This window comes from Crotalus tigris, unplaced genomic scaffold, assembly GCF_016545835.1.
Source record: "Crotalus tigris isolate CLP2741 ecotype Arizona unplaced genomic scaffold, ASM1654583v1 scf7180000024339.11422700, whole genome shotgun sequence".
Classification (NCBI taxonomy): Eukaryota; Metazoa; Chordata; class Lepidosauria; order Squamata; family Viperidae; genus Crotalus; species Crotalus tigris.
In genome coordinates, this window is record NW_024100509.1 from 4,477,741 (window position 1) to 4,495,106 (window position 17,366).

Below are 17,366 nucleotides of genomic sequence, written 5' to 3' on the forward strand. Positions count from 1 at the left end.
GAGATAGATAAAATTATGCATAAAATTATAATGGATAAGATGATATAAGATAACCTTTATTGTCACTTTTTTTCTGTGAACACATGGGCACACATTAAAAATGAAATTCTGATGCTCTCTCTCAAAAGAAAATAAATATACACTGTGTGCACAATTATTAGGCAAGTAAGTATTTTGACCATATCATCATTGCCATGCATATTTTCCCCTTCCAAACTGTATAAACTTGAATGCTTAGTGGATATAAGCATATCAGGTGATGTGTATTTGTGTAATGAGGGAGGCTGTGGCCTAAGGAGATCAATATCCTATATCAAGGTGTGCATAATTATTAGGCAGCTGCTTTTCCTCAGGCAAAATGGGCCAAAAAAGAGATTTTACTGATTCTGAAAAATCAACATTGTGAAAGAATCTTTCAGAGGGATGCAGCACTCTTGAAATTGCTAAGATATTGGGGCGTGATCACAGAACTATCAAACATTTGGTTGCAAATAGTCAACAGGATCACAAGAAACGTGTTGAGAAAAAAAGATGTACATTAACTGCCAAAGATTTGAGAAGAATCAAACATGAAGCTACCAGGAATCCATTATCTTCCAGTGCTGTCATATTCCAGAACTGCAACCTATCTGGAGTGCCCAGAATACAAGGTGTTCGGTGCTCAGAAACATGGCCAAAATAAGGAAGGCTGAACATCACTGAACAAGATATATAAGTTGAAAAGGCAAATATATAAGTTGAAAAGGCAAGACTGGGCCAAGAAATATCTGAAGACATATTTTTCAAAGGCTTTATAGACTGATGAGATGAGAGTAACTCTTGACAGACATATGGATGGACCCATGGCTGGATCAGTAATGGGCACAGAGCTCCACTTCAACTCAGACCCCAGCAAGGTGGAGGTGGGGTACTAGTATGGGTTGGTATTATTAAAGATGAGCTACTTGGACCTTTTCGTATTAAAGATGGACTCAAAATCAACTCCCAAACCTACTGCCAGTTTTTAGAAGACACTTTCTTCAAGCAGTGGTAGAGGAAAAAGTCTGCATCTTTCAAGACCATAATTTTTATGCAGGACAATGCTCCATCACATGCATCGTGGCTAAAGAAAGAATAATGACATGGCCCCCTTCCACACCTGATCTAAACCTTACTGCAGTGATGGCAAACCTTTTAGAGACCGAATGCCCAAACTGCAACCCAAAACCCACTTATTTATCGCCAGGTGCCAGGTGGGCATGGCCCATTGGGTGGGCGTGGCTACAGTGGTCATGGCAGATTGGGTGGGTGTGGCCAGGGTGTGCCTGATCACGTTGATATTGCTCGTGAGGAGGGATAGCTTGTGGGGGCCGGGCAGGGTTGGGGGAGATCCAGGGGGTCTCTGGCAAGTGGGGCAGTGGGCAGGAGGCTCATCCTGCGGGGTGAGGCAACGCAAAGCGAGGCAGGGCAGGGGTGCCATTGTCACAGGGCAAGGTGAGGCTGGGGCCAGAGCAGCTGCTGCCTGACACACAGAGGCCAGCGAGCTCATGGATGCTGGAATGCATCCGGCCATGTGGAACCTCGGCAAGTTAGCAGGCGGCTGGTTGAAGAGGGACGGTTGCCATGTCGGGCATAGTGCGCATGCCCACAGAGAGGGCTCTAAATGCCGCCTCTGACATGCCTGCCATAGGTTCGCCACCACTGCCCAATTGGGAACTTGTGGGCCCTTCTTAAATGGAGATTTACGGTGAAGGAAAACAATACACCTCTCTGAACAGTGTCTGGGAGGCTTTTAACAGATGCAAATAAATGAGTGAGATGGGTAAATTCTCATTTTTCATTTAGTTGCATAATAATTCTGCACACTAATAGTTGTCCAATAATTGTGCACAAATAGATATTCTCCTAAAAAAGCCAAAACTTCACTTTTACTTACTTAAATATTCAGGTTTGAGGTTTATTAACATTTTGGATTGACTGAGAGCACTGTAGTTGTTCAATAATAAAATTAATCCTCCAAAATACAACTTGCCTAATAATTGTGCACACAATGTATATCCATACACAGACATGCACACACATAAACCTATGATACACACATACATATATTAATCATAAATATAAATAAATGAGGTATAAATAAATAAAACATGATAAATCCCTGTGCCATTAGTGTCGGAGCACCGTTTAAGGCACTTCCAGGTTGAAAAAAAATAGCTGGCAATATCATCATTGCCTGGGGGACATATGTGGGACTCCTTTCATGTCCCCATCATGGAGCTGGAACGAGCGACAGCAGCTCACTTCACTATGCAGTAGCAATTGGGTCTTGAAGGTGGGCTTGCTAAACTCCAACCCAGTGTCCTAACCACATAAGCCACCATGCTCCTAAAATGATAAATAATAAGTGCAAAATAACTAGAATATAAAAAATAAAAATCCTTTTATAATTTTAAGTAGTCACATGTAAAATATCGGGCAAAAAGGTAAAATAAAGAGCTGTTCAAAACAGGTAGATAACAAGATGGTATTGATATACAGTACTTCTAATTTAAACTCTATTTTAAAAGCTTTCAAGTTGCACAAATGTTTAGAATTCTGGGTTTGCATAGGTAAAATAAGTATCAGAGACTATAAATTGCTAGAATCCTTAAGGATTTTAATTGGCACATACATATCAAATTAAATGAAAGGTCTAATCACAGATTCCTAGTTAACTATATCTTTGAAAGCAAACAGCTTTTATTATTTATCCTGAATTTTCTAGAACTTAATTGATTCCAATCTTTAATTACAGCAGCAAGTTTCTTAGCCCTGATATATTGCTTCTCTTTTTCCTGCTTCCTGGAGGAAAAATGCCTACAATTTCTGCTTGCCTATGCTGCCCCATTCCCCTCATACACAAACATGCACAGTGAGAGTTCTAAAGGTGTTTATTTTATCCTTCCCCAAACAGTCCACAGATAATATCCATGTTGCACAGGTTTGGAGTCCAAGCTCAACATGACAAGAGTCACTGGGTAAATTGAGTCCAAGGGGAACACACAACGTCCAGGGAAACAATCCACAAGTCAAGCAAGTCAGATACAAGACAAAGAACTGGGCACATTACTCCAGCAACCCTCAAATCCTCAGGGCAGGATTAAGTAGGTGATGCAGGTGCAGCCCTTCATGAAAGTTGCCTCCTCATGATTAGTCTAGCTCAAGGCTTTTCAACCAGTGGTACATGTACCACCTGTGGTACTTTGGCACATGGTGATACGCGACTGTCCTAGAGAAGTTTAGCAGGGGAGGAAAATGAGCCAAAGCAACCTAAGCCTGAGAGAGAGGCAACTGCAGCTGCAGGACTATTGGGGCTCAGGAGAAGCCCCAGGAGCCAGCAGGGCTCCAGCTGATTGGCTCCAACTGATTGACACTTCCGGAAGCAGGGCAGAGCTGGAGGTAAAGTGAAGAAAAAGGGAGTGGGAGGAGAGGATATAAAAGGAGGTGGTTTTGGTGGGAAAGGGGGGAACACAATAGGGAAAGAAAAGGGGACAGAGAAGAAGCTGTGGAAGGAGAGCTCAGCAGGCAGGGAGGAAACAGGGACAGGGAAGAAGCAGCAGCTGTTGCTGGAAGAAAAGATCCCCTAGTTCGTTTTCTTCAGCCAGGAGAATGCAATCAGCGCTGGTGAAATGAAAAGCCAGGAGACAAGCATGTCGGAAAGGAGGTGGGTTTAGTTTAGTTCTGGATCAGCTGGCAGCTTGATTGGGTTACCGTAAGGATTTTTGTACAGTTTTTACAGCATTTTGTAATTCAGAGGCTTTTTTGTGTGCTTTGGTTATTGGAATATTTTAGTCTGTTTCACAAAGGCTAGCAATGAGTCCAAAGTGTTGACTTCCATAGGTTTAATTCCTTTAAACAAATGTAATTAGTTTTACCCCCTTATCTTGAGTCTGTCTATGGCTTTTAGAAAGTTTTCTTTGAAGGTAAAAAGGGTTAAGGCTTTTCGCAGTTGCAGGAGCCTTTCAGTCGCGGGTTGCAACATTGTGACATGTGACACACCTGAGGCAGCTTAAAGAAAAAAATAGAGTTTATGTGTTTCTTATTTTGGGAGGCTTTTGGGAGCCTTTCTTGCTTTGCACTTGATTCCTGTGTCTTTAAGGCTGAGGAATTCTGGGAGTTGAAGTCTACAAGTCTTAAAAGTGCCAGGTTTGAAGACCCCTGAGATAGCTGATAGTGGGGCATATTAATAAACATGGATAAATTCGTCATATGTTTGTCAGTGTGAAGGGAAAGTGATTCAGCAAAGGAACAGCCACCGAAGAAATTAAAACTGGTATTTGTTTCCTTTTTTTTCTACAGTTTGTAATAGTTTATTAGATCATAGAATAAAATACAAAAATACAAAAGCAAATAATAGGACACAGTGGGGAGGAAAAAGGTGGGGAAAGTGAGGGGGAGAAGGGAAAAAGAACATGCTTCCTCTGTTGTAGTAGAAGAAAGCATTAAAATTGTACCTCAAATTTTTACTTTTATGTAATATTATAAACTAGCCATTTCTATAACAACAAATGAATCTAATCAACTCACTGCAGCTCGCCTCGCTCACCCTCAGCCTATCGCTCGTCCGATCGACCCAGGTGAGGCTGCTCCATCAGGCTAGCACTCTCCAAGCCCCGATCTGGGCCATCACATGGCTCTTCACTTTCCTCTCAAACTCATCCTCCTCCACCAAACTCACATCCGGAGAGGGGTCTGGTGACGGATCCATGACACTATCCTCTCATAAACAAAAATCTTTCTCATTTGGAGAGAAAATTGTGAGGGAATCTCCTTGTTAAAGTCCATCATTCTGGAAAATCCTGCTGATTGAGGAATGTATACAGAATTCTTTATCTGGGAAACAGCTATCAGTCTTATGGATATCAGGTGATATCACATCATTCCCTCATTACAATATTTTGATCAGGTTTCTTTGCTGTTGAAATACATTTTCAGAGGTGATTGGAGCTGTATACAATATAAGGACCTCACCAAATATGCAGATTTTGCTACAATTCCCTTTTTAATTATTCCATGTTAGACTTTGTCTTTTTTACTCTGGATGGTAACTTCATTGAGCTATTTACCATGACTCTGAACTCCCCTTTCTCATCAGTCATTGCTAACACAGAGATCATTAATTCTTTTGCGAAAGAGGTTTTCTTATGTGTATTGTGAAGTTTGGTAACTTGACCACTTGAGGTATATTCACCTAGCTGGGGGATAGCATGTTAGAGCTTTTTCAGTCTGTTTGATTTACAGTCCTAAACAGTTATTGGCAGAGTTTAAAAGTGCAGATAAATATACAGATAATCCTTAGGTCATTTTTTCAGCAACCATTCAAAATTACAATGGTACCAAACAAGGGGGAGTTATTATGGATTCTTCGAGTTCTAGCCATTGCTGTGTCCCTCTGCAGTTCTTCTGCAGTTCCTCTGCAGATCACAATTTGTAACATTGCCTTCTGGCTTCCCTCAAACAAAGTCAATGGGGAAGCCAGCAGGAATTTGGAAGTTCCAATCTTAATGACCTGCATAGCCTTTTTTAACAATTGCAAATGGGACTACTGGAATTGCTATTGCTAAGCGATATGGTCATGTGACATCATGCTTTATAACCACGCGGCTTATCAATGCAGTTCATGGTCCAGTTGCCGTTGTAATTCAAGGGCTACATGTATAGTGTCTATTAGGTCATCTGTATCTATATGCTTGTTAACATCCTCAAAAAGTCTAAAAGATTAAGACTTAATCATATTGAAATCACATTGTCTCTTAGTAAGATTGAGTTTACATTTAAATTGGAACATCTATTACTGCAGTTTTGAATATTTTTCAACCGCTAGAGAGCGATTTATCCTTTTCAGTTTTGTTTTGAAGTCCTTTCTTCATTTTGCCCGTAAACATCTCTTTGATAGCCCTTCGAATCTTTTGGATCCTTTTTTGCATTGATAAAATTAATGGGCAAAATGGTTGTCTTAAATCTTGCAGATGCTTAAGACATCTATTTCATTGCCTAAAATCTCTCAAACTTTTAAAATGCAGTGTTTGACGTTCTTGTGTAGGTTGGTGCAGATCTTGAGCTAGTGGAAATTGCACGTGCCTAATTTGTTCCCGTATTTCCCTGAAAATAAGACTGGGTCTTATATTAATTTTTGTTCCAAAAGACGCATTAGGGCTTATTTTCCAGTTAAGGCTTATATTTGGGAAAATATGATCTTAAATGCATCTGTCTGGTTGACAATCTTATTTTGGGGCTTATTTTGGGGTAGGACTTATATTACGAGCATCCTGAAAAATCATGCTGTCAGACCCAGAGCACAACTTACCGACCACGCTGCTAAGCGCTCCCGGTAATACCGCGAGTCAGCTGGTCGGCGCCGATTCCAACGCGCTGCCGACGCTCAGCTGATGACGATCTGCCGGCGACGCGCGCTTAGGGAGTATACCGGTCGGCACTACTTCCCACGGACTGCCGACGCTCATTTGATGATTGCCTAGCGCGCGTCTACGATTCGGATTGGCCGGCGCTACTACCAGCGGACTGCCGACACCCAGCTGATGGTGTTTTGCGGAGATACGCGTATGGAGATTGTTCTGGACTGCTTTACTGTTTTCGGGAAACCAAGATACTGGGTCTGACAGACATGAGGGCGTGGTGTGGGCGGAGTGGTGATTGATAATTAGGGTGTGGACTATGGGTGTGGTGGTGGGGTTTATTTAGAGCGCGGGAATGAAATGTTCTTCAGAGCTGACTTTCTTTTCAACTTAGTAACGAAATAAATCGTACTGCTTCGTTGAATCCTGCATCGTTCCTGGATATGGGTTTTGTGCCTGTAGTTAGGACGTGCTTACATTAAGTCAGCTCTCACTCCTACTTACTAATAACGCTCAAGAGCTTGTCAGGGACAGGGCATCATGGCAGAAGGAACGCAGGGAGAGGACCCTGTCGTAGGTGAGGACTCGCAAGAGTCTGGTGAGCAGTTGGAGGGCCTGGCAACGGGCGGTATAGCGGAGGAGGCGCCGGTGGTTCGGCAGAAAGAAAAAGTATGTGTGCCTGTGGTCGAGCATTCACGAAGCCGACAGCAACGCCCAGTAGATACGGGGGCCGAATGGTGGTTTAGCCCGACGGTGGGACTCCCTGAAGATGGGCGTGGGCGACGGTTGGCGCCAAGTTTTACTGGTTGGAGGGAGCGCCGGGTAACTGGGGACCATGAGGAGGATTGGAGCTGTTCCACAGTCCCGGGGCAGTACACGTTGGATGTTCTCAGAGACCAGTTTGGGGAACGCATATACCCCACTACTATTCACAGCCCTGCCAAAGACAGCCGGCCTTACGCTTCCCAGTTTCAGCGATCCAGTATAGACCTTAATCTGCATCCCGACGACCATTTTGCGCTACGGGATCCTACTGCAAGGCAGGTGGGGACAGAGCGTACGCCTTATAGGTTAGGGGTGCGGGGACTGGGGAACAGGCCAGCGGACCCTGAGGAAGTGAGCGTTGGACCTACAGGGGGAGGAGCAGGGATCCGCCCTCGGCCATCCCCGGACGCCGATCGGTACGGAGGACAGATGCCAGCCCCCTGGCCTCAGAACATGGTGTGGAACCCTCCCCCGATAACACTTACGTTTGACGGGGATCCAGATCGCTTGGCAGTTTATCTTAGCCATGTACTGAACCACCTAGATTGCTATTCCACTCTATATTCATCCAATTGGTCGATGGTGGTTGCAGTCACCTCGAGTTTACAGGGAGAGGCCGCTGCTTGGGCAGCTGATCTGTATAGCGACCAGGCCCGAGAACTAGGTGATGTGGGGCTCTTCCTAGATGCGTTACGCACTAGATTCGAAGATCCAACCCGTTTACAATGGGCGGAGGCCCAGTTAGTGGGGCTGCGACAAAGAGGGAGACCAGCAAAAGATTACATCCGGGAGTTCCAGAAATTAGCGGGGAGACTGCGATCGTGGCCAGATCGTTTACTGGTTCACCACTTTCGTAATGGACTGGATAACGAAATACGACGAGCATGTATAGTGAGAGGGATAGGGGGACGCCTGACGGATTGGTTTAAGGCTGCCATGGAATTGGACATTGGGTTGCGGGAGCAGTCTAGTGGGCGAGAGAATAGATCATCACCCCGCCGGGGCCAAGACCAGCCCACGGGACGGACGGCTCAGGCCACCCCAGAGACAGCGCGCCCGAAGGTCGGTTTCAGGTGTTTCCGATGCAACCGACCAGGACATCGAGCGGCAGAGTGCGGGCTACCGGCAATACTAGGTACACCAACGGCGATCGGCAAACCAGGGTCTACACAGCAGAAAACGGCAGAGAAGTCACGAGTAGCCCACCAAACGGTGCAGACACCGATACAGTCAACTTCTGGTGATCATCCTCCCATGTTGCAGGAATACGACGAGGACGGTCCTGTAGAAGATCCAATGGTGAGTGAACCTATCATCCCATTCACCATTCCGGTAACTCTTACAGGACCGATTACTGGAGAAGCGAGGGCTTTTCAAGCATTGTTAGATACCGGTTGCACCCGGTGTTTAATTAACAAGGGAGTAGTACAGCAGATGGGGATTAGGGTGACTAGACTGAAAACCCCGATTCGCTTTGAGCAGGTGGATGGCTCATTACTAGGAGGGGCTCCCACCACGTTGGTAACAGAGCCAGTCAGAATGGATGTAGGTGGTCATTGGGAGGTTATCAGATTCATTGTGGTACCTTCTATGTCTGAACTCCTTATTCTTGGGCTGGCCTGGATGGATAAGTGGACACCAACCATCTGGTGGGAGGATGGGTCTCGACGAGTGCGATTGCCAGTGGGTCCTCAGCCAATATCTAAGCCTGATCATATTGAAGACAAAGGGCTGGGTGCTGTAGAACCCATGTTGGAAGGAGACAGATTCGGGCATCCGTCAGTGTACAACGATCTGGCGGCAGTATTTAGTGAAGATGAGTGTGATACTCTGCCACCCCATAGGGCAACGGATTGTGCTATCGAGCTTATTCCTGGGGCAAAGTTGCCTAAGCCCAGAATGTATCCCATGACCTTTGCAGAATTAAAGGAAATGAGGGAGTATATTGATAAAAACCTGGCGAGGGGCTTCATAGAGCCGGCACGCTCCAAAATAGCAGCACCTGTAATATTTCAGGGGAAAAAGGATGGAGGTTTACGGTTATGCGTTGATTTCAGAGGACTTAACGCGGTATGCGTAGAACCCATATATCCGCTACCTCTGATGAAAGATCTCCTCGCCCACTTAGCCACTGGCAAGATTTTCACAAAATTAGATCTTCGCGAGGCGTATTATAGGGTCCGGATCAAAGAAGGAGACGAGTGGAAAACCACCTTTAATTGTCCGTTAGGGAGTTATCAGTTCAAAGTGATGCCTTTCGGTCTACAGGGGGCTCCGGCTGTGTTCATGCAGCTAATTAACGAAGTGCTGCATGATCATCTTTATAGGGGTGTACTTGTATACTTAGATGATATACTTATATACTCGAATACACTGGAGGACCATATACGATTAGTGCGCACGGTGTTGAGAAAATTACTGGATGCCAAACTGTACTGTAAAGTATCAAAATGTGAATTCCACAAAGACCGTATTGATTATTTGGGATTCCGGGTTTCCGCGATGGGGATAGAGATGGATCCTAATAAGATACGCAGTGTATTAGAATGGCAGGCCCCAAGAACTCGTTGTCAGCTATAGCGGTTTTTGGGGTTCGCTAATTTTTACCGTCAGTTCATACCATTCTTTGCTGACGTGGCTCTACCATTGACTCAGTTATTACGTACCAAGCCAAACACGGGAAAACCAACACCAAAACCTCGTCCAAAGCAACCGTTGGAATGGACTATGGAATGCCAACAGGCCTTCGAAAAGTTAAAAAGCTTGTTTGCACAGGAGCCGGTGTTGGCACATCCTGACCCGGATAAGCCCTTCATAGTGCAGGCTGACGCTAGCGATGTGGCCGTCGGTGCTATCTTGTTGCAGCGTAATGAGAACAACATGCTACAGCCGTGTGCTTACACTTCAAAAAAATTTACCGACACAGAACGACGGTGGGCAGTGTGGGAAAAAGAGGCCTTTGCAGTGAAATGGGCATTATCCACCTGGCGCCATCTGTTGGAGGGGGCTCAGCATCCTTTCGAAGTTTGGACAGATCATCAGAATCTAACAGTGCTTCAAACACCAAGAAAACTAGCACCGAAACATGTCCGATGGGCACAGTATTTCCAACGTTTCAAATTTCGTTTAAAGGTTGTTCCGGGTGGAAAGAACTTTTTAGCAGACGCACTCTCCCGAATGCCCCAATATGATAGCAAGAGAGAACAGGTGATTCAAGCTGTCATACCCCATTGTGGTAGGGAATCCGAAAAGACAGAAGTCTGCACAAAACTAGTAACTTTTGAGGAGGAAATAAAAACAGCTTTAGCAACTGATCCCTGGATATCAGCAAATCCCGGTATATTGACCCACCGTAATGGTTTGGCCTGGTATGGGGATAAGTTATATATCCCTCAGGAACTGCGGAGTCGGGTATATCAGCAATGTCATGACTCCAAGGTAGCAGGTCACTTTGGTTTCGTAAAAACATTGCATCTAGCGAGACGGCGCTTCTGGTGGCCAAGCTTAAGAAAAGATATCGAAACATACGTAAAAGAATGTAGAGTTTGTGCACAGGCGAAGGTAATACCTAAAAAGCCAATGGGGATGTTACAATCTGTGTCTGATCCGGTAAGGCCATGGCAAGACATTGGCATGGATTTCCTTGTGGAGTTACCAAACATAAAAGGTTACACAGTTATATGGACAGTAATAGATTTATTTTCTAAACAGGCCCATTTTATACCCTGCAAAGGGCTACCGTCGGCAACACAACTAGCGAAACTATTTATACAACACATTTATCGATTACATGGAGCTCCCCGACGAATTATCTCAGATCGTGGAGTACAATTCACGGCTCGATTCTGGCGTCGCTTTCTAGCCTGTCTTGGAACCACACAAGGGTTGAGCTCCGCATACCATCCATGTACCAATGGGGCGGCGGAACGAGCTAATGCAGCCGTTACACGATATCTCCGTTGCTATGTTTCTCACCAACAGGCGGATTGGATGGAGTATATACCTTTTGCCGAACTAGCCTACAACAACGCAGTGCATAAGAGTACCGGGTTGACTCCCTTCCAAGTAGTATATGGTTACGATCTGAATCCCTTATCAAGTTGGGAGTCATTGACGTCCCTGGTCCAGAAACCAGGAGATTGGATGTCCCGTGCCAGCCAAGTGTGGCATACAGTAAAGAAAGCGCTGACACAGGCGGGACAGATAGCAAAGGAACAAGCTGACAAGGGTCGCAGAAGATCTACCCAATTCCGAATAGGTGACCAGGTGTATCTCTCGACCAAATACCTTAAGTTACAAGTACCCTGCAAGAAGCTGGCGCCGAAATACGTTGGACCGTTGCGCATAATACGCATCATTAATCCTGTTACGGTACAACTACAACTGCCGGCCTTCCTTGGCAAAATACATCCAGTCTTCCACGTGAGTTTGTTAAAGCCGGTAGGAAGAGGCAATCATACGGATCCTCCTGGGCCTGTAGCGCCGGGACAGTATGAAATACAGGATATAGTAGATTCACGATGGCGGGGGGGTGAGCTATACTACCTGATATTATGGAAGGGATATCCCTTGTCCGATGCTTCATGGGTGCAGAGTGAACAGGTCTTCGCCCCGAGGCTGCTCCGGAGATACCATAAAATATGGCCACATAAGCCGAGGCCTAGTGGGGGAGGTGAATAATGTACGGATACCAATATCCCAATGATACTTTAACCTGTGATGTTTTATTCCAGGGGGTCCTGTGGTGAGGGGAGGCCGAATGTCAGACCCAGAGCACAACTTACCGACCACGCTGCTAAGCGCTCCCGGTAATACCGCGAGTCAGCTGGTCGGCGCCGGTTCCAACGCGCTGCCGACGCTCAGCTGATGACGATCTGCCGGCGACGCGCGCTTAGGGAGTATACCGGTCGGCACTACTTCCCACGGACTGCCGACGCTCATTTGATGATTGCCTAGCGCGCGTCTACGATTCGGATTGGCCGGCGCTACTACCAGCGGACTGCCGACACCCAGCTGATGGTGTTTTGCGGAGATACGCGTATGGAGATTGTTCTGGACTGCTTTACTGTTTTCGGGAAACCAAGATACTGGGTCTGACAGACATGAGGGCGTGGTGTGGGCGGAGTGGTGATTGATAATTAGGGTGTGGACTATGGGTGTGGTGGTGGGGTTTATTTAGAGCGCGGGAATGAAATGTTCTTCAGAGCTGACTTTCTTTTCAACTTAGTAACGAAATAAATCGTACTGCTTCGTTGAATCCTGCATCGTTCCTGGATATGGGTTTTGTGCCTGTAGTTAGGACGTGCTTACACATGCTAGGACTTATTTTCCAGTTGGGTCTTATTGTTGGGGAAACGGTATATTGAATAATTGTTCTAATAACTAAATACAGTTTGGTTCAATATAGGTTTACGTTACCGATGTGATTCTGAGCATTGTTTAGGATTAAGCCTAATATTTACAGAAGACTTCTTCACTACCTCTTGGAAGGCAAAACATTTAGCATATCCAGATATTTGGTCTCCTTATCAGATAACATTCATTTGTCCATTTATAGCATTCATTATATGAGTGCAGTTTGAGTCACAGTTTTTTTTCTGTATCTTTCTAATGTCATTTTCCTTCTGAAACAACTTGAGCTTCTTAATTCCCACTGGAAGGAATAGACAGTATATCATGCAACATAGAGATTCTGTGAAAGAATGTGCTTCACTTCTAGTTTACAGATTGCTTCTTTGAGACATGGAGCCACTCTATGCAATAATTGCTGCCCTTTTTATGACTTATATCTCAACAAAAATGTATCCAATTGCTTCTCTTCATTTCTGTAATACTTGCCATATAATTGTGTTCTCTTCTAGCATTAAACACATCTCATTTTGACTCTGAGACTTCTGGGATTTGCATACAAGTGCTTACACACAATATTTTCATTTAATTTTTCCCCACATGGCCTTTTTGATCAACTACACTAATTTTCTAGATGTGCAGTCTCCCCCCTCCCTTAAAAATTATAATAATTTATATGCTCATCCTCTGGAGTGGTTTCTTCCTGTACCAAATGCTCCTTACATTCTGTCATCTTCCCCCCCCCCCAGAATTAGTTTGAAAGCTGCTTTGCCACATTTTTTAAAAATATGTGCCAGCAATCTGGCACCTTCTTGGTTTATGTGGGCTATCCCCCATTTGCAGAGACCTAGCTTGTTTTAATGTTTCACAAATCCAAACCTTCTTCCCAGCATCTTCTCATCCAGGCACTAAGGCTGTTCAAGTTCTGCCTGTTTAATGGAGCTGGCATGTGAAACTGATAGCATTTTGAAGGAATCTGCTTTGACAGTCTTGGATTTCAGCATTCTATTCCATAAATTTGGTTTCCAGGACTGAATGATTATTTTTTGCTTTCATTAATGCCACTGTGTAACATGGCCACATACTCTTCTCCAGCACTATCTGGCAGACTACAATACATGGTGTGTTATACCCGCAAGTTTTAATTCTGTCAGGCAAATATCATGTAACTGAATGCCTAGTGCTTAGCCACCCATCTGTAGTAGAAGTTATAAGTACAGCAAATAAATGTAGGTTCATCCCTTGTCTTTTATGCAGCATATCAGTACCACTTACTTATAAAAGTAAGTGTTCTAAAATACATCTTTTAATAAACCCCCATTCCATCCCCACAAACCCAGGAGTATCAATCTAACTTGGTATACAGATTTGGATAAATGGTTGGGATGAGGATGGACCCTTGCATTATTCTAGGAGAGTGAATAAAAGCACCCATTTGTGCGCCTATTTGTGCAAAAATATTGCTCAGCTATAAAAAAACAATATATTCTGCATGTGTTGCCTTTTAAAATATTGATAAGGTTTTTAGGCAATTCTGAAAATATTTAATTGGTACCTGCTTTTTCTAGATCAGAGGAACCTTGGTATGTCCATGAGAGTAGAGCGTTCTACTCTGGATCAGGTGAAGAAACGTTTTGAGGTGAACAAGAAAAAAATGGAGGAGAAACAGAAGGATTATGACTTTGAAGAGAGGATGAAGGAGCTCAGAGAAGAGGTGAAGTATTACCCAGAAATTAAACAGGACATGATTGTAATGGAATACATATTAAGCTGATAGGTGTTCTTCTATTATGATTATCTTGTTGAAGAGTCATTTTTACATTGCCTTTTAAAAAGATGCCCAGCAATAATGGTGATTGTCATTCTAGATGGAATTAGACCTTTGTGTCAAATTCAGCATATTTACTATTTTGATATTGGCTCAAAAGTTGCTTGTCTTGATAATGATCAGGAAAGTTATTTTTGTTCCTTGATTTCCCCAGTGAAATAATGGGCTGAATATAGCATTCAAATTTCTCTTACTGTATTTAATTGGCTTTGCAGGACAATCTGGTGAAATTGTATATGAAAACTTCTAGTGATTAGAAAGGCTGTATATTTTGGTCATTTTCTTCTCTTTTTAAAAACCTAGATGTAAAAAAATTAGAATTATATATAATATAGAAATATTATAGAGGCAGGTATGCTGTCTGTTCTGTTCAATAAAACAAAATAGATTTTTAAACATTTCTTATACCTAAAACTGAAGTTGGAATATCTGAGGAAGATTTCCAGAAGTCATGGGATAATCTTTAATACCACTCACAGGTACTTGCACTTCCTAGAAACAAAAGAAACCATTTGTCCTTTATTGCATGCATATATGCATATTTAATGCAGGTGGCAAAATTAAGATAGTTTTGCAAATTATTTTTACTATTTAGCATAGAAGCTCAATGGGGAAGGGAGGGAGGGAAGGAAGAAAGGAAACAGGGAAACAGAGAGAAAGAAAAAAGAGAAAGAAAGAAAGAAAGAAAGAAAGAAAGAAAGAAAGAAAGAAAGAAAGAAAGAAAGAAAGAAAGAAAGACCTTGCAAAGCATCTTTTTTTAACAAGGGGCAATTTGGGATATTATTATGCTATCTTCATCCATTTGAAAGTGACCTACATGATGACCCCTTGCCATGTTTCCTTGCAACATCTCTTCTCCTGCCCCCCTATTGTTAATTAGAATACAAAAGAGTGACTGGCCCAAACCACTCAGAATTGAGTATCTGAATAGGAACTTGAACCTGTTCTTCTGGCTCTTGAACCATTGCTGTAAGAATGCAAAGTGGGGTTTTTGGCAGGACATGGATTGATCATCTTTATAAAATGGGAGATGCAGAATTTGCCTTTAGAATTTTGGTAACAAAAAACAATATAGCAGTCATGTACATGAATATATGATTTTATTCAAGTCACCCTAATAATACCTCCAAGCCATGTTTTGGATCTCTTGGCTGTGTGGGTAGTTAATATAAAAAAGACAGCTTTTGCAGCTTTTATAACTGCTGAGAAACCGTTAACCAAAGTCCCACTTCAACATCTCCCAACACAAGCATGGCTGTTTTCCAAGTCTTGCAATCACACAGAACAACAAAATATTTTGATTAGAGCTGTAGAAGTCCTTTGATGCCAGAGCCATTCAAAACACAGCTTATGTTCTGCTGAGCAGCTGTCATCAGGCTGTTCCAAGAGCTATCAGCTGCTGACATTGCCTTCTGGCATCATTCAGTACCACATTTGTAACAGGGCATTAATACAGAATCCACGTGATTGTTTTCAAACAAAGCTGTATTTCTATCACTCTTAATTTTGGATGAAGTCTTCAGTATTGGTTTAAAAGCAGATGCTGACAGCAAATGGTGTTCTCCCATATAACCCGCATCTTCTCTTGGCACTTTGGTTTGTGCGTCTTGGGTTGCTTTTCTTTCATTGTTGCTTTGGGATGAGCCATTTCTCTTCCACTCGTTTTTTTTTTCTTCTTCAGACCAGAAAGCATGTTGTCTCAGTTGCCCAATTTCTGAGGTTTGTCTTTCTTTTCAAAGATTTTGATTGTGCAAGCAACAAGTGTGGATAAAAAGAGTTATTTCCTGTGTTGCAGGAGGAAAAGGCCAAAGCCTACAAAAAGGAAAAACAGAGGGAGAAGAAAAGGAGGGCAGAGGAAGACTTGACATTTGAAGAGGATGATGAAATGGCTGCTGTAATGGGTTTCTCTGGTTTTGGCTCAACTAAGAAAAGTCACTGATAAGAAACATTATTTTGGATGGCTACTGTTTCTGCCCTGATGATGCTTCAAAATCCTAGAAAGACTTTGCAAAGAACTTGTATCTAAATAACCTGATACAAGTTGGGAAACAATTCCACACTTCTCGTGTGGGGCTGCTTCTGCCCTCCAACAATTAAAACTTCCTTGGTTGAGAAGATAGCACCACATTTGCCTGTGTGTTGGTAACTCTAAATCTCAAATAAAAATACTATCAAATAATATCTCCCCTCCCTTGATCCCCCGACAATATTTAAGGATACATCTTTTTTCAAGATCAGCTTGAAATGCGCACACACACTTTCACACAGAATTCTGGGAATATTATAGAGTAATTTTTAAGCACTAAATTTCTCTTGGCCTTGTCTACAGCTGCAGTTCTCTGGTGAAAGTTCTGCTTGCTTTTTACTTTGTATTGTGTGCATGAGAGATATGCTACTGGGTATGCTTTTTTCTTTATAATAAACTCATAAAAATCTAGTGCAATGGGTTTTTTAAAACTTTTATAAAGTGTTTATATACAGGGTGGGGAGGGGATTGATAGATTCATCTACGCTATAATTTTTCAGAACTCACAACAGATTATTATATTGAGCATGTTATTGTCTCCAGCGTTAGCTTGCTGAAATGTTTTTTTTTTTTAAATATTTTCAGTTGGTAACTTAAAAGGATCAAGGTTCTATTTCAGGAGTGTCAAACTGCTGGCCTGCGGGCCAGATGTGTCATGGTGAAACCGCGCCCACCCCATTTCTGGCAATGGAAAAAAGTCGCAATACATCGCAACACGTGACGTTGCGAGTTTGACACCCCTGTTCTATTTGATCTCCTTTTATTGATATAGGTAGTAAATTAATGGATATCTGCAAATTTGGTAAGATTAGGCTGATGTGCAAAAAAAAAATTTCTGAAAAAAAAATAGATGGTGCTCTGCCCTAAAAAATTTTCTCATCAAGAAGACATTGCCCCAATAAGGAATGCCTGTATTTAAAAAAATGAAATCTCCAATTTAAAGATTTTCCAAGGTTAGAATAGTAAAATGCCCTTTGGGCTTCATGCAAGTGTTGAGAAGGAATCCCAGATGAATCTCTTT

General features: G+C 43.0%; 1 protein-coding gene across 2 annotated transcripts in view; it reads left to right on the plus strand.

The window, feature by feature from the left end:
- ZMAT2 (zinc finger matrin-type 2) overlaps positions 1–17,177 on the plus strand; it is a 63,779-nt gene extending 46,602 nt beyond the window's left edge. The window contains exons 5-6 of one of the 2 annotated variants that reach the window (XM_039326078.1): positions 14,060–14,205; positions 16,115–16,258. In XM_039326078.1, coding sequence (XP_039182012.1) covers positions 14,060–14,205; positions 16,115–16,258 — 290 coding nt within the window. Of the gene's footprint in view, positions 1–14,059; positions 14,206–16,114 lie in introns of both variants that reach the window. The other variant, XM_039326077.1, reaches the window with a different exon arrangement.
- Positions 17,178–17,366: the final 189 nt, after the last annotated feature.